Source organism: Henckelia pumila, chromosome 4 (assembly GCF_033568475.1).
Source record: "Henckelia pumila isolate YLH828 chromosome 4, ASM3356847v2, whole genome shotgun sequence".
NCBI lineage: Eukaryota > Viridiplantae > Streptophyta > Magnoliopsida > Lamiales > Gesneriaceae > Henckelia > Henckelia pumila.
In genome coordinates this window covers 154,201,856-154,226,588 of record NC_133123.1, presented here as the reverse complement: position 1 = coordinate 154,226,588, position 24,733 = coordinate 154,201,856, and the positions used below count along the sequence as shown (strand labels likewise).

Here is a 24,733-nt window from a genome sequence, read left to right as displayed (position 1 = left end):
CCCTCGATTATAATCATCCCTTTTGTTATTCGAGATCATGCTAGTTCATTTACGCAGATGTTATTTACACTCTATTTTGTGTTCCTCACTTGCTACTCAATACGTAAAGATTTTGACGAAGTGGTGTGCAAGTAACAAAAAGTCGAGTGCAAACCACTTCCCTCATTCACTTATGAGGAGTTTGCTAATAAAAAGTTTTATAATCTAGTTGATGTGAATCATTTGCAGTTGCATAGTGATCCAAAACATCACTGTCTGATCTTGAAGGATCTTCATCTTTTGTATTTGTGCTAACAAAAACCAGAAACTCTCACATTTTCCCATATGCTAACCCGCAAACCTTACACAAAAATCACATGGAATCCAAGGGATCAACTTATCAGATTCAAACTACGGGAAAAAATCCCATTACAGAACACAAAACATGAGCATAGAAAAAGCTAATATTTCATTTAACAAACAACAACGCGGTGTACGGTTCAACAACAATAAACATAAAGTTTATGATTATAAACCTTTAACACCAGGAAGATCAATCCATTGGAGTTGGAGTTCGACTTCACCACACTCAACGTTTTTCAATCTCAGGCACAAATCTTGCACTACTTTCCCATCTTTCCAGATCACGGAACTCTCTTCAGCAAGGCAATTGGACCTGGATGGTTGTATCTTTGTGATTATTGTGCCACTCGGAATCCCCGAGAGATTCATCTTCAAGGCCTCTATGTATGGTCGAATGTCAAATTCTGCGACACCCATTTTGTCGTCCTTGCTGAATGTGTCATGGTCATAGACAGTCTGGAAAAATGAAAATGCATGAATCAGCTAAATCTTTGTCATAGATAACGAATAAACAATATCAGCGGGATATGAGTAACTAGCATATTGCGCGCTTCAAACTTTAAGTATACTTTTTCTTGAAATCTGAAGTTGGGCTAAAAGGATTGTTGTTCTCTTCTGATGCTTCAAGATCTCGAATACAACTTTTCAAAAGGGAAATTTGCATCGAAAGCTTTGACGTTAACGACGCACAGCCACAGAGCAGCAGACCAGACTATCTCCATGATAGGAAATTAATGCATAATGATTTTGCAGATTGGTGTTGATTTAATGACTATCTGATACAATATGAAAGACAAAAAATACTTCTCGAAGAAATTGGAACCCAAACAAATGACATCTGAACAGTTTCCGAAAATGGAACCAGCTATAGCATTAACTTATAATCTATAGGCCAAAGGTGATTATAGATGAGCCCTCACCAGCGTAATTGGAGCACTAGGATTCGCAACAGAAAGCGTTAAGTCCTCGTTCCATTCTGGATTGACATCCTTTCTGATAACACGAGTCTTCAACTTCTGTAATATCTATCTCTATTAAAATAATGATTCCAGAAACTCAAAATGCCAAAAACAAAAGCAAGAACATGCAAAATAATTGAAGCATTCCAGTGACTACACTATTATGTCGTGTTTGGGAGAGCTTCTAGAAAGCACTTCTCAGCTTCTTCTTAACAAAATTTCAAAATTTTGTTAATGAAAAGCTGAGGAGTGCTCCGCTCCCTAAAAGTTATTCCAAACACTACCTAAGCAGTGTAATTTGTCTAAATCACTAAGAACACCAAGGAAGTACAAGGAACACTAAGCTATACAAGAATTACTGCATATATTTCCCACAAATTCAGCTTACAAAACCATGGTTTTACTACCATATAGCTCGACTCGAAGATCAAAACTTTTAAACATGGAAATTAACTTTTTGGGTGAGTGGCCATAAATATTTCATCATCTAATAAGTTTAGACTACATCCAATTGAATGAAACATCCATGAATGCACCTTCTGTGAGAATCCATGATAACACTGAGAGCCCGTTTTGGTCGGAGAAGTCAACGGGCTAAAAACACTTATTTCTGCCAAGATGAAACAAACGGGCAGCTAAACGAATTTAACAAGTATTACACGTATATAACCAAAGAGCACAAAAACACACACCAAATGCTAAATATTAAGTACAAGAAGGAGAACAAGAATCCAACTTCACCAAACAATCAACACAATCAAAGAAACCAGCAAATATATCAAAACCCACATGAGAATACACAAGGAAAAAAAAAAGACAACAAAAACCAATCCCAAACCTAGAGATTCACACGTGTGCTCAAGGGAAGAAAAAGTTTGAAAAAAAGAACCTGTCTGCCCATCTTCACAACAACGTATGGATCACTGCTTCGGACATCACGAACAGCAAGATTGATGCCTCTTTTCACCCGAATCCTCAGCAGCCCCAACAAGTTATCCATCAGAGATTTTGCAGAACTTTCTGACTGGCTGTTTGCATTGGGTGAATCCATTTCTTGCAATTTATATCAGACACTTTCCCTTGTGCTGATCAATAAAGTACTAATAATAATATAATATTTTTAACCAAAGCAAAAGTGTCGTTGATCCTCTCTGGCCTGAAAGAAACTAGAAAATCATAATTATTATTAAACATTGCCAAACCAAATGAGACGTGGGACCCCCAAAAAAAACAATCTTTCCCACAAAATTTCATCTTTATTACAAATTTGATTTCACACTATCAAACCTCGAGCTTAACGCAAAACATAGGGGACACGTGATCGACGAACTTTCCACGAAGATTTCATCCCACAAAACAATGCATACATTAAAAACAATTTCATTAAAACCCAATCTGTCGAGTGGTCACCGTAAAATCATGTCAATACAATCAAGAAATGAAATTTACAGCCGAAAAATCGATGGGCAAAAACTCATAATAGAAATCAATGATATAAAGAAACACCTGTATGGAGTTGTTATGGACAGATTGTGGAGAAATTCTCTATAAAGAATACACGGCTTCCGTTTTAGAAAAATAAAAAACAGAGAAGTGATTCTTTTGATAATTGTCTTCAGATCAACCAAAGACAAAAACGGGAACCGAATTTCGCTTTCGATGCATTTATATAGCTGTTTTTTTTTTGTTTTATTTTATTACAATTTTTTTTTTCTCTCTGAGGGTGCGTAGCTTTGTTGGTACGACGTAAATGACGCATGACTTTCACCGCATGGCTTGTATTTTCCCATATGTCCCTTCGCTTTAAATCAAATTTTTTAAAATGTTTTTTTTTTTTTGGTAGTTCGGTGGCACGTTTTCACGGGAATTATATTACAACATGGTCGATCAGATCAATCAGTTCTATAATAAAACATACAATTTTTTATATAAAAAATAATATTTTTTTTTTGATTTAGTCAAATAAGATATTAGTCTCGTAAAATTGACTCGGTGAGATTGTTTCATAAAATTTTTTGTGTTTTTTAAAATCTTTTATGGGACATAAATTTTGAAAGATTTTTTTTGGGGAATTTGGGATTTGTTATATTTTTCATGACGGCTTGTTCATAGTCATAAATTCGTTGACATAAAAAATGCATTTAGCAAATAAATGTAATGTCCATCCAAATAGAGAGATGCATTTACTCCAAAGCATTTAGTACGGTCTTTATTAAACAATTCTTATGCTAAATGGCAAATGTCATACCATTACACGGGCCTATAGTCCAATGACATTGACTTCCAAATAAGTAGACGAAGTCTTGATTTAGAAATCTCGAGTAAGAATCTCGCCTCAATTCTAGCGTGATTTAATTAAAATAAGATATTTGTTGCACAAAATTAATAATGAAACTGTTTCATTCCATCACAATGTAATATCTAATTTTGTTGAAGACTCTCTTAACAAAAGAAGATGAAACTAATTTTAACTTGTAATATTTTATAAAATTTTGTTGAAGATTCTCTTGTAGAAGATGAAACTAATTTTAACTTGTAATATTTTATGATCCTCAACGCACAAATTTATTTATGAAAATTTTTAAATTTAAAAAAACAGATTAAATTTTTTTAAGTAATCATTATTTAGAGATATTTTAATAGTAAATTTTTTTTAAAAAAATAGAAAATATTAATTAATTTTAGAGTCCTTTCCACTTCCCTTGTATTTCAGATTTCCCTCCAAATGAAGACACAACGAAAATGGAGCTGGATCCATGGCAAGATTTAGATATTGACGATTCTGACCTCCCCTCCCTCCTCCGCCCCTGCAAACGCCGTCGTTCTCCGCCGCCAGCCGCCTCCCCAGTCCCGCAGCGCTCTATTTCCAAAACCGCCTCTGGCAGCCGAACTATTCCCGGTCCCGCCGGCACAGTTCATGCAGCCATGCTTCGAAAAACCCTCGATCGCTCCACTCTGGTTAACCCGGAGAATTCATTCGATTGCAGTATTTACGATGCTGTGATTCCCACGCAAGAGTATATTCGGAGGGCTGTCGAAGATACAGCTGAATTTGACGATGATTTTGCTCGCCCTCCTTGGCTTTCTGCCGTCCGATTTCTCGGTAATTTGATTGCACCTTACTATGTTTTGTTTCATGTTTTCTAGTGGAGATGAATTTTGGGGGTATTACTTTTCTTCTTTGGTAGGTGCTGAAGATGGTGTGAATCCGGGTACGCCAATCAGCTCAATCAAGAAATACCTGGAAGCGGGCAAGGTTAACCAGGTATTAAATGGTTGATTGGTGATTATGCAAATGATAAATCGTTCAAGCACGGGTCTGTTGAGATAATAGTTGTTTCATTTTTCTAAAAATTGGAGTTAGGTTTGTTAAGGAAAAAAAGTACAGGGAGAAACTCTTTTTTCTGTGTAGGACATGGTATTATTGTTTAAGTGCTGTAGCTTTGTTTTGTGCTTAAACCTTGTGGATTTTTGTGTATGCAAAATGTTTAAAAATTTGATGAATTAAACACGTGAATAGATTGTGGCTGTGATCAAATCATGCTCACCAAGCGGCCTTGGAGGTCTTAAAGTGATGCTAAAGGTATTGATGGAGTGATCTATATATAATAGTAGCATTATCAGGGTGGTTAAGCTGCTGATTCATTGTCCTTGAACTTTAGGATCCTTCAGGTTCTGTTGGTGCTACTGTCCATCCCAAGGTCCTTTGTGAGAGCGAGTTTGGAAAGAAGTTTAGTGTTGGTGCTGTTTTAATTCTTCAAAAGGTAGTATTTAATTCCATTTTCCATTTCTGCTGTTTTTTTTATAATGCTATCCTGGATTTATTCTTCAATTGACCGTGCTTTTCTATATTCTTCAAATGTTGTATTTCAGGTTGCTATCTTTTCTCCTGCAAGAACAGCGCTCTACCTCAACATAACACTGAGGAATGTGGTGAAGGTTCTGTAGTTTGGCCAATGTTTCTTTATTGATGGAATGACAGTTTATTGACTAATGAGGCATATAGTTCTTGTGTTGAAAGAAGGATATATTGTAGTAGAACACGAAAAATTGGTTGAAATCATTTAATCTTTCAGCTTCAAAAGTGTATTTGCTGGGATTAATAAGTTACTACATGGCGATATCAAGAAAGTGTCAAGATTTTTTAAAAATGGACTTAATTATCTTGTGCGATATATAGTACCATAGATTGTCCGAGTGCTCACTCAGTTTATATCAGCAGGTATTCTGCCAAGATGATAGCCATCCAGAGCTCGAAGACTTTGCACATTCTGGCCAACATAATGATGCTGCCATTGGTACGCCCATTTTTTCCTTTTAGTAAACCATGTTTCCTCGACAATTTGGAACATTGAAATCTCTCTGGTGCTTGTGTGCAAATTTTTAGATAGTCTTATTGCTGTCAATGTTTAACCGAAGGCCTGATCAAATCATTTTTCTCCTGCACCCATGGTGCATCTCCAGATTATGGTAAAATTACCAAAACCTGGGAAAAGTTGTCCGTCATGCAAAAAGTGCCTATGGAAGACACTACAAAGGAGATGACACAAGATGCAGGAAGTTCAGAGACTTTGCACAGCCATAGTTTAATCCAGAAGCGAAATCTTTTCGCCAGCAGTTTTCAACCCAAAAACAGTGATATTTTGCATGTAAACGCAGCAATGACAGACGGCAGTTCAATTTCAAGCCAACATGCTTGCAGTGAAAAGCCTGAGGAAGTATTCAGAACTGAACTTACTTTTGATCATCAAGATAATGCAGATGGCGACAAATGTGCCAAAGTTGATAATTCCGACCGCAGCCTCGTAAGCAACTCTTCAGTCACTAAAAGCAGAGATGAAGAAATTCAAGAAACCAATGAAGTTCAGACGCAAAGGCCACCACTGATAGAGAAATCTTTTGTCCCTCAATGGACAGACGAACAGTTGGATGAACTTTTTTCCGACTATGAACACACTGGATTCTGATTTCCATGTATTTTGTATAGCAGCGCAAAATTTAACATGAGCCCAATTTTACGTGAATATCATTGCAAATGGCTTTGTTGGCCTACGTTGGAACCATACTTGAATTTTTTCTACAAGATTTTAAGACAGACTGAGTTATCACAAACAATTTGTTTGCGTAGTAAATAATACATGAATTTTTTCTACAAGATTTTAAGACAGACTGAGTTATCACAAACAATTTGTTTGCGTAGTAAATAATACATATGCATTCAAATTTAAAAAAAAAAAATGAACTCACTCTGGCTGGTATAGTTATTGTAATTTCAGTAACAAAATACCGAATATAACAAAATTGACTCAGCCAGTGTAGGCCAACAAGAACATGAGTTTTCAACACTACAACTACTGAGAATTTGCGACTGCTGCCCGAAGTACTTCTCATCAAGTCCTCTTGCTGAAAAAACAAAATGCAGACTGCCTTCAAGGCCTCCAATTTGTGTGGAAGATTGGTGTTTGTGAACTGAAACTGACAATCGCACTCGCACTGTGGAGGAACTGTTGCAGTAGCTCAAACACAAAGACGACAGGGGAATATGAAGTATTGTTGGATGCTGTGTCGTCTCGTCTAGATTTTGGATAACCTACACAAAGAACTTTTTCAGCCTGTCCAGAGTTTGAGCAGCTCTTTTGTTATTTGGCTCGAGCACGAGTACATATCTGAAATCTGTAGAGCGCAAGTAAGACAAGAAAGAAGATCATTACAAGAAAATACAAGCAATGTGATATTGATCGAGAGAGTTCAATCAAAGAAAGTTGGTCAAATCGCGGCCTCCTGCTGCTGAACATGAATTCTAGTTTTTTATGGGTGCTAATTACATTTGAAAAATAAGTAAACCAAAATCCAGATAACTTTAGTGGTGTGCATTTTTGAAACAAAATATTTGAAACAGCATTACAGTCACTTAATTGGTTCCAATGTGCATAGGTAGCCTGCAGTCCTTATCCTCAAATGTTGGCCGATTCTTAAAAACTGAACTTTTGTGACATCCCAGAACAGAATCCATACAACATTTACGGCTGACAGAAAGAAGCGGACTAACCTTCCATTGCTTCTTTATAATAACCCAACATTTCTCGTGCAGTTCCCCTCCTTAGAAAAGCCTTTACATTCTGAATACATGGCAAAGAAAGTATCAAGACAAATTATTCGTTCAAAAAAAAGAAAAAAAGTATCAAGGCAAATTCCATGTTTTCTTTCATCCAATATAAATACCAAACTATGAAGCAGTCAAGGAGCAGATGATAAATTAAAAAGTTCACAAGGAACAAACCCAACAAATATTCGTCAAATATTTAATCAAAAGGTGCCATTTCTCCCTACACATCAAAAGATGGTTCTCAACTAGACCTTAGCCCTTGAAAAAAAAGGGCTTGCACCATCCGAGTCTAATAAAAGGTTTATTATCATCAAGACAAAAATTAAATTTGTCATCTCAACAAAATTTTTATGTTGATAAACAAAAAATTTCTGTTTAAAGAACTTTCAAACAGCACATTATCGCAGGCATAAGAAATAATAGTTCACATCTCCACCAAAATGACCAATACTAGCACCTTCGCTTGCTAAGTTGGAAACCATAAAGGAAAAAGGGTGAAAAAAACAAAGGGGGAGAGAAAAGAAGCACTGAATTATAGCTGCATCCGGTGATGATCTTCAACGTTCTTGGAAAACTATTGCCAAAGCTGCATGTAACTTGGGCAGCAGAAATTTCTATCAAATGCAATAGCCCTAAGGAGAAAAAAATGTTTATAGAGCAAGACAAAGTCTTTCTCATTAAAGAGCAAGAACAAATTGTAGCATGCATTTACAATGGTATCCGTATTACACATCAAGGAAGAGGAGAGAAACCTTCTTATCAAGGTCAATGGCTCGAGTACAATCTTCTTCAGCTTGGATAAAACTATTAAATAAAAAAAATGAATGATTAATATAAAACATCCAAGCAGATAAAATAAGATAAAAAGCTCTAACAAGTTGGCCACCTTCCCAACTCCAAATAAGCAGCAGCCCGGTTATTGTAGTATGTCGCATTACTGCTGTTGAGTTTGATGGCTTCTGAATAAAATCCGACGGCCCTCTGCCACTGCTTATCTTTGAATGCTTGATTGCCCTAAAATGATATTAAAACTATAAAATTAACATAAACCATATATATAGGTGGCAGCTTCCACCAAATTTCACCACTAAACCTACTCAAGTTAAAAATTTCTAAATCAACTTTGACAAGCAAGAATAATATGGATGACTAGGGCAAGAAACCTTAGCGGGACAGACAGTGCATGAGGTACACCAAGGTGCAGGACACAGCAAGGCACACCCTCGACATCTAGACTCAAGAGTCGAGCCAAGTGTACATTCTCAGCAAAGTGTGCACCTCAGTGGACAATAAATGCAGGGATTGTGAAATCAAAATTGAAATTGAATGTAGATGCCATTCGTATTTGCTCGTACAGTAGTTTGCAAAATAAATGTTGTATTACATGCAAAAAAATGTCGCATATATAGAACTTGTAATATCAAGCCATAGTGTACATTTATTCAAAATAAGGTGGCGCCCGCCAAACCTAGGGTTTTGCATTTAGGTTAAAGGGCACACGTCGGCCTCAAATCACCAACCTAATTATCAACTATGCCAGTGTTCAGTTTCTGTTTAAGGCAGTGTGCCTTTAGGAAGCTAGGACCTTGCAACCACAGAAATCATCCTTTTCTGACGACCAAAATGAACTGCAACAGGACTTTATTTTAAGCCAAATACATCTCATGATACACTCATTGGAAAAAAAAATGCCAGATCAAGTGGTATTATGGTATAGTAGAGATGAAACCACTGTCACCCAGGAATTCAAGAAGTGCAAATATATTTTTCTCAAGTAGAGCTTGAGGAAAAGGTCAATCTGGATGTAGAAGTACAGATACATGATTGAAGAATTTCAGAACATATTGGACAGGTAAATAGAGAAATAAATACAGAAATTAAAATTATTTTAAATTTATGGAAAAATCGATAGGAGAAATATGAGCAGAAAATAAGATTTGTTATTGGTGAATGTCATGAATGAAAAACATGGAGACATGCAGGGTACAACTTTCCCTGCTTCATAAGAAAATCATTGTAAAGACAATCAAATTCTTCTTCACTGTGTGCAAGGTAAAGGCTATGAAATACTGCAGAAAAAGACTTCATTATACTTTACCTTTTCTTTTGCCATCTCCGCTGATGCTTCCTGGGTCACAACAGTAGATGATTTAGACTTGCTGGCAATATCAACTTGCTCTTGTAAAGATGTATACATGGTTTGCAGGGTGTCCAACAGAAATCTATCACCCCCATGCCTGGCCACGAGCGATACAGAAACTGGGCATTTGTCATAAACACCCAGCGGTATTGCAACCTTGAGAAAAGAAACAAGAATTTTTCAGGGGGGAAAAATAATAAGCAAATTGTATGTGTGTGTGAGAAAGAGGTATTTGGACTTCAACCTGGCAGCAACCAGAGATACTAGCTAAACTTGAAATAGTAGATGTATGGATCAAGTAGTCCTCTGACATGATTTCTCTTGCACCTAGTTTTGTAGGAGGATCGATTGTAGTAGGAATCACCAATATCCCCTCATCCTGTTGAGCCCAAATGTGCGAATAAAATATTAAAAAAAACAGTAGCATCAACCTCGTACTGTGAAGTATACAAATAATTGAGCCCAAAATATCTAGAAATTTGATTGCTAAAGAGTGAAGATTTCTTCTACTACAGTTTCCCATGTGTTGTTGACATTGTAGTAAATTGCTGTCATTACAACTGGACTCGCTAGGTTTGTAATCATATATTATATTATATACTATATAAAAACAAAAGAATCAGCAGGTTATCTAAGTTTTGCTCGTAAGCTTTGGTCCCTCCACAGAGAGACTATTCTTTGCACAAGTTCTTCCAAGGTGCTTTTTCCAGGGAAAAAAAAAACATTATTTAGAAATTAAGACATCCATTTACTTTACTACTTTATTAAAAGAAAATCCTGCGAGAGTTATTGTTGTCTATGTTAAGGGGAAATTAAGTGAGAGACACCAGAAAATAGATGGTGATTGGTGACCTCAAACAATTATAATAAGGAGAGAGCACAAGGAAATGCTTTCTTCCACACAAAACCGGTGTTAGGAAGACAAAAGTAAACGTTGACAAATGTCACACTGGAAGAATGTATACCTTTAAAAGGGCATTTATAGCTGCACGTAATTCACTCTTGATAGTTTGACATTTTTCAATTTCTGTATCAATCGGCCCCAACACTTCAGGAGACATTTGTGCTGAGATAACTGGATCTATAGTAGGCTTTACTGAATTTATCCATTCACTATGACTTTGTCTGAACTCGTGACTGAAATCAAACAGCAAATAAAAACATTACTCCAAATCGCACAAGTCCAACTTACAGCAGGACCAATATTGGAATTCTCCTGAAAATTTTAAGAACAAGAGTATTTCCAAGTGCAACAAATTCATTACTTCAATCGAACCTTTTAAGTGTCTGCAATACATTCGCTAGTAGTTTTATGGGAGAAGATTTTCCCTCGCCGTTTGATTGTTTCACGTTAAGTGATTTTAAGCTGGGAATCTTCAAAGCCAAATAATCACCAATATTTTCATGCCTCAAAACTTGTCCTGAAAATTGGAGCTTTATAAAGATCCAGAATGTAATGACCCAAAATAGACCACCTCCCACAAAATTTAGTGACATAAAAGAGCATACTTCCATAAAGCTTCTCAATGGATTTTACCACCGCCTGCGTTACCCAGCTTGAAGGAACTTTTGACAACTGGAAAAGATCATCAGATATCAAAACACTCCTGGGATTGCGTTGTGCAGTATATGGAACCTGCAATAGCACATGTCCAACACGACGAAGTACGCTAGGATCCTTGGCAAACCATCCTGCAAATTAGTCGGTCTTTATGAATCAACACAGGACAAAGAAAATAAAATCGGGAATTTAGAAAGTAATAGACTGTTTTTACTTTACTATAGACTTCCAGTCAACTCAGAGTCATCTAGTTAACAAACGAACAGCCACCCATCAGTATCAGCATGGTAACCAACAAATCAAATATGGGGAGAAGATCCAATCAAAATTACTTCTATTGAAACTAAAATATGTGATTTGACATCAGCAAAACCGCTTTACTCAACATCTGATTTCGTGGACTTTGGCTTCAGATAACCAAATAGAAATCATTAAAAAATAAACCGGAATTCATTTTGAAGGAGTTCACAAAAATAAAAAGTGACTATGCTCTTCAGTGCATGTCTTATAAAATGAACATTTTCTTCAAAATTCAATCAATTGCATTTAAAATAGTTACACGAGAAAAAAAAAAATCACCAATCTAAGATTGAGAATGTAAAATCAATAATTGATGGACCAAGTTGGTTACAGAATGCCTAAAAGGTACATGACAACGAGTGTTTGTCCCGAATGTGATATCTAGTACTCATGTCTTCTGATCGTACAATCATTGGATATTGACAACTATTCAAAATTCAATTACAACCATCTAGCTACATTATTTGTCTTGTGCATTGCTGATGTTTGACCAATTCCATTACGAGAGACTACAAAATCACCAAAAAAAGTACTAAAATACTTGAGCAAAAAGAGTTTTCTCAAAGTCTTAAGCCACCTGTTTACGCATAAAAGCTTTATTTATATTTTTACAAAATTTCCACCTTTCCTCTTTTTATATGTGAAAGCTTTGACATCATTCCAACTTGGTCATCGGCATGGTGCTATAGAGAGATTTAGAGCATCTTAAAAAGGACGATAATACACAGAATTAAAATACATACCAACTGTGTCAAGACTCCCAGATACAGATATTACGCCTGAAAGGGAGACAGTCCCATAAGATGGTCGAAAGCCTAGTACACCACAGTATCCAGCAGGCACACGCACACCACCATCAGTATCTATACCTGTCATGTTATAGCAAATTAAACATTCATATATTCTTGCAGAAAAAAAAACACAAAATATAAAGTGAAAAAAAGAAAAGAATACTGCGTCTAAGCACCATCAAAATTGTAAATAGCAAACATTCCACAGGATCCATCATTCAAGAAATTCAATTAAATTGGAGATACAAAAAAATACATATCACCCCAAAGGATATTTTCTGAGCATCTTCTGGTAATTGACTTGAGGGTTGCACGCTAAAACACATAGAGAAACATTTCATCGATATTATCAATGCAACCATGGAATATTGTGTTTCTCATGAATAGATAGGCCGAATCTTGGCAAGTAATAAACTCTTGAGGAAATAAATATTCAGTTACCTAGAGAAAAATCAACAAAATTAGCAGCCACAGCTACGGCAGCACCACTTGAAGCTCCTCCTGGAATTCGAGCAGGTGAGGTGGGATTAGTTGGTGCCCCGTAGTGCTTGTTTTCTCCACTTAGACTGGATATGAACATAAAAGCTAAGATAATATTCGAAGTTTGAAATAGAACAATCTACAGTAGACGGCACAAAGGAAGGAGAACACATAGCCAAGAATTACTTCCAAGCTAGTGCAGATTCTGAAGCCTATAAGCCAGAACTGTGGAAAACACTTTTGAGTACAGAATGATGCAAACCTAAATGCCATGTCATCCACAACAGTTTTTCCAGTGCATGTGGCACCTCCGTCAACTAGGGCTGCAACCACTGGACTTGTAAAAGTCGCAGGCTCGTGTGTTCTTGACCACTCCGGATTGCCAAAGCCAGTTACAAATCCTTCGATATCAAATCTGGTATCAAGATTTAAAACAGAGTTTACTCTTATTAACATATGAAGCCAAGAGTAAATACATATATTTGGACATTGACAAACATCCGAAAAACAGGAGACATTCACATGAAGCAAGAAACTGATCATCAGAAAGACAACTCTTGACTTTATGAGTAAAAGTAGGGGGCTAACTGAACAGCTGGTACATGAGGAATACAAAAATTATGCTAAAAAAAATATTCTTCCGTAACTCTTGCTAACTCACATATCGCTCCTTTTCAGACATTCTACAGCAGAGTTTGATGTTATCCTATTATGCGGCAAAAAAAACCCTACATATCATTCTAAGTAAATGAAACTAATATTTGAATTCAATCATATCAGTTTTACACTGCTCTATCAAACTAGACACTGGCGGAAAAAGATAGAGCAAATAAGGAAAAAAAAAAACACACACACACACAGACAAGGGTTCCAATCAATATCCTTCCTTTCACCAAATTCTCCATTAGGAAACATAAAATGAAATGAAGAAAACAAAACTAATACAAAAACTGGCAGCAAAAAACCTTCCACGTATCAATGTATTATTTAAGCTACCAATAGAACAGTAACATAATACCATTACACATCCAATGAAGCATGGAACTTAAACGGCCTTACACATCAGAAACTGCAAAAGTGAGGCCGGTGAGTGGATGAGGAGCTTTTGGCGGCGCAGGCTGCGGGGGCGGCAGAAGCTGCAACCGCTCAATAAACGCCCCGAAATCTTCTTTCACCGCCCGTGTCAGCTTCTTGGCCATAATCAATATCCCCGCAAGTCCAAGCCCGAGCAAAACCCACAAATTCGCCGATGAAGACGCCATTTTTATCAGCTATTCAGCGTTCAACTGCTCAGTTCTTGATATTTGAGCAATCCCTTATACCATGTAAGGATTCTTGGCGCAAAAACTAAGTCTTGCAGCTACAAGGGATGAAGAAAGAAACCTAGATATGTAGGGACGAAAGCTGTGTTATGAGTTTATCAGTCATCGGCCTGCCAGATAATTTTTGCAATTTTAATAATTAACAATTTGATACATTAACAATTTTAGTAAATAACAAATTTGGTACACCAACTTTCATTAATTATCTAATTGGAACATGTTGATTGGATTTCAGCTAATTTCTGATTAAATTTAACTAAAATATCTATTTTGCCTTTTATCATTAAAAAAATACATTCAGTATTTTATTTTAAATTAGACATACTAAAATATCTATTTTGCCTTTTATCATTAAAAAAATACATTCAGTATTTTATTTTAAATTAGACATATTTGTTATATTTTTATTTTATATGTAAAAAATAATTTGATTAAAATTTTTAATTTGTACATAATTTGTATTATATTATAATTATATTAGATTAGACAGATTAAATAGATTATGACTTAATGTGTACTAAAATTAAGAAATTAATGTAATAGTTATAGAATTTAAATCATGATTATTTGGCTTTATTATGGTAATTAAGGTAATTAAAAAAAAGGTATCAATTAAAAAAAAATTATAAATAATTAGAGTTTAAGTCAGCGGAAAAATTAATATAGAATAGAGTTTTTCATTCATAATTAATATTTATTTGAGAGTACTATTATTTGGTCATTGGTTTTGAGCTCTCAAAAAAAAATTGGATTAATTATATTTGATTCAAAATTAAAATATTATCTGAGAGTACGATCTGTATTGCAAATTAATAATAATTTATATAATTCTTATCTTTATTCACATGGTATTATCTTTACTGAATTGTAATTGCTGTTGAAGCAGTTATATAATTCAGATTTTGTTGATTAGTTTTTCAACTGTAAATTGATATTTAACTTTGAAGGAAGTACATGCATGAATGATTAGATCATTAGATAAAGATTTAGGGGTATAAATGAAAACACAACAATATGTATAGGAGCTGTAAAAGAAAATAGATTTAAAGATGAGTTTTTGGTTTTATTTTAAATGATTTATTCGCTCCACACTATTTAAATTTTAACATTTGTTTCATACAATTTTAAGGGATTAGATTTTAAACAAAAATAATAATTTTTGTGCCACGGTTTTAGTCACGATCTTGAGATATTAACAAAGCTCATATTTCCAATAAAAAGTAATATTTTTAGTATAAAAGGTAAATTTTTTTTTCATGTAACCCAAATAAAAGATTCATCTCACAAAATTGACTTGTGAACGTCACAAAAATTTTTGTGCTTAACAAAATATACTGAATCCTACGAATATTTCATCTCTCGGATCTATTATTAGGAAAAAAAATCCATGTCTGTTTAAATAATTTTCTTATGTATTTTAACAATTGCTATATTACAATATACTTTAAGAACAAACCCATCCTTACTTTATGATAATTATCGAATAGTTTGCGTAATACTTTATTTAATTCAAAATGATTAGTAACAAAAAAGTCTGTTTTTTTTTCCAAGAGAATAGGAAAGTATCCTATAAAAAAACAATCAGATTTGTATCATATTCATGCGTTATAGATAACATTTTCAACTTTGACAATGAGAAATTATCATCAAAAATTTTTCTAACAAGAAATTTGTTTCTGTTCCTAATCAAAATCATAAACTTAATCGAAAATTGCATGGCAAATATTAGATCATATAAAGCCAATTGCACATGATATGATACAACTCAGCTCAAAGTGATACACGTAATATAACATGATCATCAGATTTCTATAAAATTAATCAGCTCTTAGTTTTATTGTACAGAAGGGAGAAAAGGCAAACATCATCTGCTATAGCACCTAAAAGTAAAACTGTGAATCTGAATCTATTTGTAGCTCTCACCTTGTAAACCCCAAACCCACCCACCCAGTTCTACAACATGCATCAAGAAATGCCACTCGTGCGAGCTATGAACCGATGAATCTTCCGGCTAAAAGAATCCTATATTTTCACGCATGGATACGATGATAAAAACCGGTTAATGCACCACAGGTGCAGCTTGCACGAAAGGTTGCTGTCGGGGGGCCACTTCCCCAGCAGCAGCTTGTCTCCTTTGTCTTTCCCGTAGGTAAAGAACGGTTAAGAGGCAAACAAAGAGGGTCAAAATCGTGGCGTTTCCTTCTTCCATTATCACATTTTCGATCCAAGCCTCCACCTTTGGGTGAAGCTCTGGAAGGGAATCAATTACATCGACCTGAAACCCAGGTGACTAACTCGTTCAACACGCAACATAACTACACTTATATAACATAACCAAGTCCACGCCCTCAGCCTGGTGAAAAGTGAAGGGAAAAGGGAAAAGGACAAAAGGAAAAAGGGCCCAGCAAAAGAAGAACATGAAAATACTAACCAGGAAACTGTGGGCATAGTTTCTCCGTATCCACAAACTGGCGAGGGCTAGTGATACAGGTAACTTTGCAGCAGGATCAACTTCTAATGCTTGATCATAGTAACGCTTGGCAAGGTGAAGATCAAATGGGAGTCCTTGTCCGTGTTCATGCATGTATCCTAGGTTGAACATGGCTTGTGCGTTGGATTGAGATTTAGCATGCATATACGCCTCAGCTGCACGATCATAATCCCGCTCAGTACCCTGTGATGTGTAACACCGGTAACAGTCATTACAACCAGGTATGACAAGGGTTTGCGGTAACAAAAGAAGACTATATCATCAAGCATAAAAGTGGTCAATTAAATCGACATACCCGGCCATAGTAATATGCATCTCCTATCAGCAAAGCAGCATGTTCATTGCCCTGCTCAGAAGCTTTCCACCACAAGGCATGTGCACGTTGATGCCTTTCAGCATCACTGCATATTCCAGATTCCCCCATGCACACACTACGTTCCCCATATTTGTCAAGAATCCAGGCAGCATTACTCTGTGCCACTTCATACCCTATCTCAGCCATTCTGGAATACAAGAGCAATGATTTGCCAATATCACCTTTCAGATATGACTCTAGTGCCCATCTAGCCAAGGAACTCCATGGTCCACGTTCTGCAACCAGTTTATACAATGCTGTTGCCTAGCATAAAGTGAAAAACATAATTACCAGAAGGACGAAACTTATAGTTCATTCAAACATGAACTTGCTAAATGTACATCAAGTATCAGGAGTGGAAAAGAGCATGTAAAAAAGCCAAGATAGGAGTGAGAGAAAACAAGTCGTACATAAGGGTGTTCAACAGAAAAGACCAGTCTGAAAAATGAAGCAAGGCCACCAGGGCACTCACATTTTGTCCAAAGCTCTTATCAGCATGGGAAATAACAAAAATTAAACCAAGAATCGAATTTCTCCAAAGAAAGACAAAATTGAGGCAAGTAACGATGAACATGAGCAGGTACGACGAAATATAATATTTAAGCTGCCATTCTCACATACCATAGGAAGATTTTTCTTAAGCCCTATACCAGTGTGAAACATCTTCGCCAAATGGTAGAATGCTTTCGGTTGACCTGCATTAGCAGCCAATGCAAAGTACTTTGTAGCTATTTTTAAATCCCGCTTCACGCCAAGTCCCTTGAGATACATCACCCCAAGGTTGTAAAAGCCACCGGCTTCTTCATTATCTGCAGCTTTCTCGAAGTATTCTTTTGCCTGCAACAGAAAAGCAACGAGAATACTTGAAATCTCCTGCCATTTTGTATTTATAGGAATAGTACAGAACTCATATACATGAGAAACAAGCTTTAACAATGAAAAAAAAAATTGCACAAAATCAAATACCCAATAAAAGTGCACTAACAAATCTGGTTCAATTATTGTCATCAGATCAGACAAAAGAAGAAGTCAATAATGCTTCAGAAAGTATGCGTTTTACAAACACTCAGCTGAAGTATAGCTTCCTAAATTGCAGTCCTGAACACCAAGCAAAACTAGCAAATCACAAACTAAGTATAACAAATGAGATGCAAAAAAAAAAAAAAATTTAATAATAATAAATACATGATGAAAGATAACCTGAGATATAGACGAGGAAAAAAGTAGAGAGAGAGAGAGGAATATAATACCTTGGTATAGTTCCTTTTCTCTACTCCATATCCCTTCACATACAAATATCCCATGCCATTGTAAGCTGAGTACAACTGTTGTCTGGAGGCAAGTGTAAGCCATTCCAGGGCTTTAGTATAGTTCCTTTCAACGCCTGCACCTCTTGCATATATCTCTCCAAGCAGTTCCATTGACCTGGGCTCCCCTCTCTCCACTGCCTTAGAAAACCACCACAATGCCTTAGAATGATCGCGCCTAATGCCCCTCAGACCAAAGTAGTAAAATATTCCAATTCTGTACATGGCTGCAGCATTCCCTTTCTGTGCCTGGTACTCCAAAATCTGAAAATCTTCATCATCCTCTCCTCTGGACTTTCTGAGAGCTTCTTTATTTTCCTCTGCACCATTGTGGATTCTAATTGGTTCAACTACAGGTGAGTCCTTTGAAATGAGAAAACTATTCACAGCGACCTCAGCCAAATCAGCGTACAGTGCAACTGCCTTATCATGCATCTACACCAAGAAATTTGAATCCATATCATGACAGAGACATTGCTTAAAGAGAAGAACAAAGTTTCCAAGCAACTATCACGTCTCTTTCGACTTTTCCATTTCCGCTCTCTCTTTTCTGACTACAGTAACTAGACCTTTTTCATTCTGTACATGTGCAGGGGTGTGCATAGAAACTTAAGTAGTGAGAATACACTATAAAACTTGATGCTTGCACAAAAATAATCGATTGATTTATTATTCATTGCTACCAGTCCTTTTAATAATTCTTTGATATTTAATTCAATATTTACAGTCAAAGAGGAAGACATACAATTTAATGGGAAAATTAAAGCTTCAAAGGGGCATCTTTGTCATCTCAAATAAAATGGATTCTATCTCTTATTTCGTGGACATGACTTAAACACCAAAAACAGAATTCCAATCTTAACTTACTGAATAACAATCAGGAAACTCAAAAATTCGATGACCAGGGACATTCCTACAGGAAGTTAAATTTTTCCAAAGGGTTTTCTCCCAACTAAATCTGGATGCGAATTTATTTACAGCTGGATCATAAAGGTCCCGACAATTGCCATCAATTCACTGGAACAAGCAAAGAGATAATGACATGAACCAAGTTGCTACCACACCACCAAATATAGAACTTCAATGAACAAAAATAATGGTGTTTGCCACTCGATTGAGGTTAACGTATTGTCTCTAGATACCAGTAACCTAATGACAGCTAGACCTAAACCACATGATCGTAAAATAAGTAATCAAGCCCTCAATACGAGGACAACCACCATGAGGATCGACCTAAACTACAGAAAACTTACTTCTTGGCGGTAGTAAGTGAATGCTAAGGCCATCTTCGACTGCATATTCCCACCCTGTGCTGCAAAATTATGATACAAAAACGCTTTAGCATCGTTCTTCTCCTTCCCCATTCCCATGCTATACAAAAACCCCAAGACCGACTGCCCTTGAGGTTGCCCAGCTGCAGCAGAGGCCTCTATATCCGCCACCGCCTCCTCCATAATCCTAAATTCCCCCGTGCTCGCCGCCTCTACCATCTTCTTCACCCCATCATAATAAATCACCTCATCCTTGGGGTTCTGGTTACCGAAATTAGGATCGGATTCGAACAACGGCGACCAGGATCCAGGGTCAAGTGCTGAGTCGGGCTTAGATTCCGACTCCGGAAAATCATCGAAATCCGTGACGTCATCGGAACCAGATGGGTAATTGGGCGCGGCTGGATCGGAGAGGTCGTCCTGGGAGAGGACGAGAACGAATGGACGGGCGACGGCGGAGAGAGGTAGGATGGCGGCGGCGAGGAGGAGAATGGCGGCCAGGTGCTGGATTTTCCGGCAGCGCATATCCGCGAAAATCTCTGCAAAATGGGAAATGTAAACGCAGTTGACTGGCCTAGAATCTGTTCGATAATTGGAAGCACAGTGGTAAATTTATGGTAAAGTGCCACGTGAAGAAAGCTAGGTAATGTTAACCAATCAAAGTTCGACACCTCAACATATTCCCATGCCCCTTTGGCACACCGCGGAATGTAAACGAACTGAATCGTTCGCGAGCTATTCGAACTTTGGTTCGGTAGAAATCTCGTTCGAGCTTGTTCGGTAAGCATATTAAGCCGATCTCGAGCTTGATTTTGAGCTCGACAATTTTTATGAGCCGAGCTTAAGCTTAACAGTGTGTTTGGTAGATATATTTGGAGGGGATTTGATGGGATTTGGATTTACAAATACTTTTTTGGTGTTTGGCAAAATGAAATTTTAAAACGGGATTGGTATTTGATGGGATTTCATGGAATTTCATTTAACTAACTGAAATCTTTACAAAATTGGTCGGATTTCATGGGATTTGAGTTTATAAAATAATAAAATTATTTCTAAACAATAAATTTATAACCTTTAGTTATAAATTTAAGTTTTTCAAACATTTTTTTAAAAAAATTATCACTTTTCTAAAATTTATGCTAGCAAATTCCAATATGTATTTTAACTTTTTTCCAAACACCAAAATGGAATTTGAATTCTAGGAATTCCAATTCCAATTCCAATTCCAATTCCAAATTCAATTTTTTAAGTATCCAAACACACTGTAAGGATGTTTGGCTCGTGAGCTCGCGAACATGTTTGTTAATAGGCTCGGGAGCCCGAGCTCGGACTCGGTTCGTTTAGGAGGCTCGCTAGTACGGGCTCGAGCTCGGCTCGTTTAGGAGGTTCGCGAGCTTGGCTCGTTTAGGAGACTCACGAATATGTTCATTTAATTTATGTGGTTTTATCTAGTTTGAGTTTGAGTGAACAAATAAAAAATATTAATATTGATGCAAATGACATGATTAGAACATAATACTTTATCGAAAGAAAAGATGAATTTACAAAACATTGAATGTAACCACAATTTGTATTTTTTATTTTAACATTAAAATCATTGTATTAAAATTTTCTTAAAAACATAATAAATAAATTATTTATATGTACAATATTACTACTGAATGATAATTCAATCAATAAATTTTTAAAAAACTGAAAAAAAAAATTATTTAAAATGTCTAACGAGAATTAGAACTATATGTGATAGATGAATGATATTAAAAAATTTTAGTTAAAATAAGTTATGAAATTATCTAAATTAAATTTGTTGAGTTAAAACTTGTTAACTAAATATATATATATATATATATGCACAACATTTTAATAAAGTTATATAATATTATTAAATAAAATATTTTATATACGGACAAATCATATCACAAGTAATGCTTATATCTCATTATAAAAAAATAATAGTGTGGTGGTTTCTTAAAATTTTTTTAATATAAATATAATTTTTTTTAAATCTAAAAATATATATTATAATAATTAAGCCACACAATAAATTTTTATATACTTGGAAAATAAGCATTGACAGTGTTGATTTTCTTCAAAGGAAGTGCTCGAAACTTGGGTTTAGCATTTTTAGTTAGGAGCTTCATATTTTATTTTAAAGAGAGTTTATTAATTATTTGATGGTGTGATGAAATTTTTTGAATGATGAATACAATTGTGTATAGCTATACAACAGAGAATAATGCACATTGAACTTGTACAGATTGAAAGCAGTTGAAGAATTGTGGTTGAAATTTTCATCTAGAATTTGATCTATAATAAATTCGAAGATTTCAAGATATATCATGATTTGAGCAGTTAGTAATGATGTAGAAAATTCATAAAGATCGAAAACTTTGATAAATGAAATTGGTGGATTTTTCGAATTGAGCTGTGTTGGAATTTGAAGTTTTAAATCATGGTAAGCTAATAAATCAAGTTATAGTTAATTTGATCGAGAAATTATAATCAAAAAAAATCAAACTCGAGCTATGTTATATGTCCGACGAGCCAGAAAACGAGCCAACTTAACGAGCTTGAAAGCGAGCTCGCAACAAGCCTGTTTAACGAGCTCACTTAACGAGCATGAGCTTCCTTAACGAGTTCGCTAATGATCCTTGCTTAACGAGCCCGAAAACGAGCTCACTAACGAGCTTGAAAACGGGCCGAACTCGAGCCAGACTCGTTTAATATGATAAACGAGCCGAGCCCGAGCTTTTATATATACTAAACGAGCCAAGTCCGAGCCTTATGATAAAAGCTTGGATCAAGCTCGAGCCGAACTCGAGCTTTTATTTCTGTCAAACGAGCTGAGCCCGAGCCTAATACTGTTCGGCTCGGCTCATTTACATCCTTAGGCACATTAATTAATTAATGTGTTTGAATATTTCGAATTTTTGTAATGATAACAAAATAAAAAATTTGTGATATAAAAAATTATAAAATAAAGTTTAATATCCACCATGTTTGAATATTTCGAATTTTTGTAATGAAAACAAAATAAATAAATTGTGAAATAAAAAATTATAAAATAAAGTTTAATATCCACCGAAAAGGGAAAAAAATAAAAATTGCATTTTCGCTCTAATATACAACTGTATTGTACCACAATAGCCAACAGTAGAAAATTAAGTTCGCAAATATATACAAAACCAATAGTACTTATAAATATTATCCAACCTATAGTTGTGTATATTGATTCCTCATATTTTTTGACCTGCATTATAGGGGACAATAATTCTCCACGATCTAAGAAGAGCTCAATATTCATAATCTTGTAGTTTTCATCCAGCTGCATGTTATTCAAATAAAACATCACAAGTCTTTATTTTATTATTTTTTTAGAAAAAAAATAAGATGATTATAATCTTGTTCCATTTTTTAGCTGACAAATTCAGAATTATTATTGAGCTCACAAATTGGTTTGTGACTTTGTTCGACCTGTTCCTTTTATTGTAATGTTTTTGGACTCAAGTTGTCATTAAATTCTTAGAACCTTGTTTATTGACACATTGCTTTGATTCATTATTATTTTGATTTATATTTGAATTTTTTTTACTTATATACTTGATGGAAAACAACATTTAAGAGGTTAAAGTTGCAAATTCAGAATATCCGATTCCTGAAAAAATCGAGGTATCATCTAACAATTCTATTGTAGATCAATTGAAGAATAAACTGCTTGTTGGTGAAGTAAATATGAGTGTTGAAGATGCATATTTAATTTATTGCAATTATGCATATGCTAAAGAGTTTAGCGTTAATGTTAGTTGTGATCCAATAGATTTGGCCAGAGCCATCGACCCATTTCATGAAAACTAAATCAGGTAGAGTTGGGCTATGCATAAGAATTGGGCGGAGTGATAAGGTTGCAGATTGGGCTTCATGGAGAGCCCTGTATCCTCTTTAATTGAGGCAACCGGCTCCAACTAACTGGTATTAGAACACTCGAGATCGCATCAGAAAGATTGAAAATCTCCAAGAACACGAGAGAAGAGAATTGAAGCTTGAAGCAGAGACGCGTGAAGATAGATCGTAAATCCAACAGAGATTAAGTGTTTGATTGTAATCTATAATAGCGTCGGTGCTGGATATAAGTATTGAATTGTAAATTGTGTTGAACATTCAATCGTGATTAATGGAAGTGGTTGCTCTTGTTCTCCCCGTGGAGTAGGCTCGGTGCACCAACCGAACCACGTAAATTTCCGTGTTGTTCTTGATTGTTTTATTCACAGTCTATTACATTGACCGTGTGTGATTTAATACTTGAGCTGGTTATTTGAGTTCTTGTTCAAGTTCTTCGAGTTGATCAGTTTTTGTGGAAGTTCTTATGAGTGACGTTGATTTTAAAGTGTTTTAGTATTGTGAGTTTTATCTCAAATTATAATTAGAACCCAACAAATGGTGCCGTCCGTGAGAAACACAAGAATGGTGGGATCTGTGAAGTTTGATATAGAGAAATTTGATATAGAGAAATTCACAGGCAAAAATGATTTCTCACTTTGGAAGATCAAAATGCGAGCAATCTTAATCCAACAGGCAACAGAGATTGATGGAAGCTTTGAAGAACACGGAGGAGATGACCTTTGATGCTAAGGACAAGATTGATATATATGAAAAGGCTCACAACTAGCATGTCACATAGGGCTTGCCTAGTGTGGTTTATCTAACTAGCGTAGTTTGTAGGCTATTGCATTAGTTCGGGGGTTTACCCAGAGCGCACTGAAAAGTAGCGGCTGCGGGTTCCCACGTCCAAAAAAAAAAAAAAGAAACATCAGCAGGCCCTCAAAGGGTATCCAAGTTGGTGAAGTAGGTGAACTCTTGGCCATAGGTCAGAAGTTCAATTTTTCCTGTCAATACCTTATTGAACTAGCCTGTCACACAGGGCTTGCATAGTGTGGTTTATCTAACTGACGTAGTTTGCAGGTTATTGCGTTAGTCCGGTGGTTTACCCAAAGCGCACCAAAAAATAACGGTTGCGGGTTCCCATGTCACAAAAAACAAAAAAAGAAACATCAGTAGCAGCCGGTGTTATTTAATTGTTATTCTGCACAATTATTATTAATTATTACACGGTGTCACAATCGAATAAATTTGATGACAAGACGATATATATTGTTGTCAGATAAATTTTATTTTTTTACTATATTTTAAAAAATAACTTAGAAATCTATCTCACTACGTATCATTCAATTAACATTTAATAAACCTCCATATTAACACAATAATATTAATTAGTTGTTTTTGAAATTACCTTATAACAATTTGAATATTT

At 35.6% G+C, this 24,733-nt stretch overlaps 4 protein-coding genes across 5 annotated transcripts; 1 reads left to right on the top strand and 3 right to left on the bottom strand.

Annotated features, from left to right (window-relative positions):
* Positions 1–297: 297 nt before the first annotated feature.
* LOC140864059 (protein C2-DOMAIN ABA-RELATED 4-like) lies at positions 298–2,975 on the bottom strand. 2 transcript variants are annotated; one of them, XM_073267958.1, is made up of 4 exons: positions 2,808–2,975; positions 2,191–2,467; positions 1,263–1,358; positions 298–798 (listed from the first exon to the last, which is right to left on the bottom strand). In XM_073267958.1, exons 2-4 carry the CDS (start codon positions 2,350–2,352, stop codon positions 508–510), a joined length of 549 nt encoding a protein of 182 aa, XP_073124059.1. In that variant the 5' UTR covers positions 2,353–2,467; positions 2,808–2,975; the 3' UTR covers positions 298–507. The 2 variants fall into 2 exon arrangements, with proteins under 2 accessions (XP_073124059.1, XP_073124058.1); XM_073267957.1 differs by having other exon boundaries at positions 2,191–2,457.
* A 1,059-nt stretch (positions 2,976–4,034) lies between these two features.
* Positions 4,035–6,356, top strand: LOC140867147 (uncharacterized). The gene is made up of 7 exons (XM_073272219.1): positions 4,035–4,404; positions 4,490–4,566; positions 4,822–4,884; positions 4,964–5,065; positions 5,175–5,240; positions 5,524–5,599; positions 5,766–6,356. The coding sequence occupies exons 1-7, from the start codon at positions 4,044–4,046 to the stop codon at positions 6,266–6,268; spliced, it is 1,248 nt and encodes a 415-aa protein (XP_073128320.1). The 5' UTR covers positions 4,035–4,043; the 3' UTR covers positions 6,269–6,356.
* A 91-nt stretch (positions 6,357–6,447) lies between these two features.
* On the bottom strand, positions 6,448–14,097 carry LOC140894592 (translocon at the outer membrane of chloroplasts 64). Its single transcript, XM_073303143.1, has 13 exons — positions 13,739–14,097; positions 12,942–13,094; positions 12,641–12,765; positions 12,152–12,277; positions 11,057–11,239; positions 10,824–10,968; positions 10,513–10,684; positions 9,792–9,926; positions 9,506–9,703; positions 8,294–8,421; positions 8,160–8,211; positions 7,351–7,420; positions 6,448–6,974 (listed from the first exon to the last, which is right to left on the bottom strand). Exons 1-13 carry the CDS (start codon positions 13,939–13,941, stop codon positions 6,892–6,894), a joined length of 1,773 nt encoding a protein of 590 aa, XP_073159244.1. The 5' UTR covers positions 13,942–14,097; the 3' UTR covers positions 6,448–6,891.
* A 1,672-nt stretch (positions 14,098–15,769) lies between these two features.
* Positions 15,770–20,005, bottom strand: LOC140894590 (ERAD-associated E3 ubiquitin-protein ligase component HRD3A). The gene is made up of 6 exons (XM_073303142.1): positions 19,408–20,005; positions 18,098–18,589; positions 17,469–17,684; positions 16,788–17,111; positions 16,433–16,675; positions 15,770–16,276 (listed from the first exon to the last, which is right to left on the bottom strand). The coding sequence occupies exons 1-6, from the start codon at positions 19,948–19,950 to the stop codon at positions 16,061–16,063; spliced, it is 2,034 nt and encodes a 677-aa protein (XP_073159243.1). The 5' UTR covers positions 19,951–20,005; the 3' UTR covers positions 15,770–16,060.
* Positions 20,006–24,733: the final 4,728 nt, after the last annotated feature.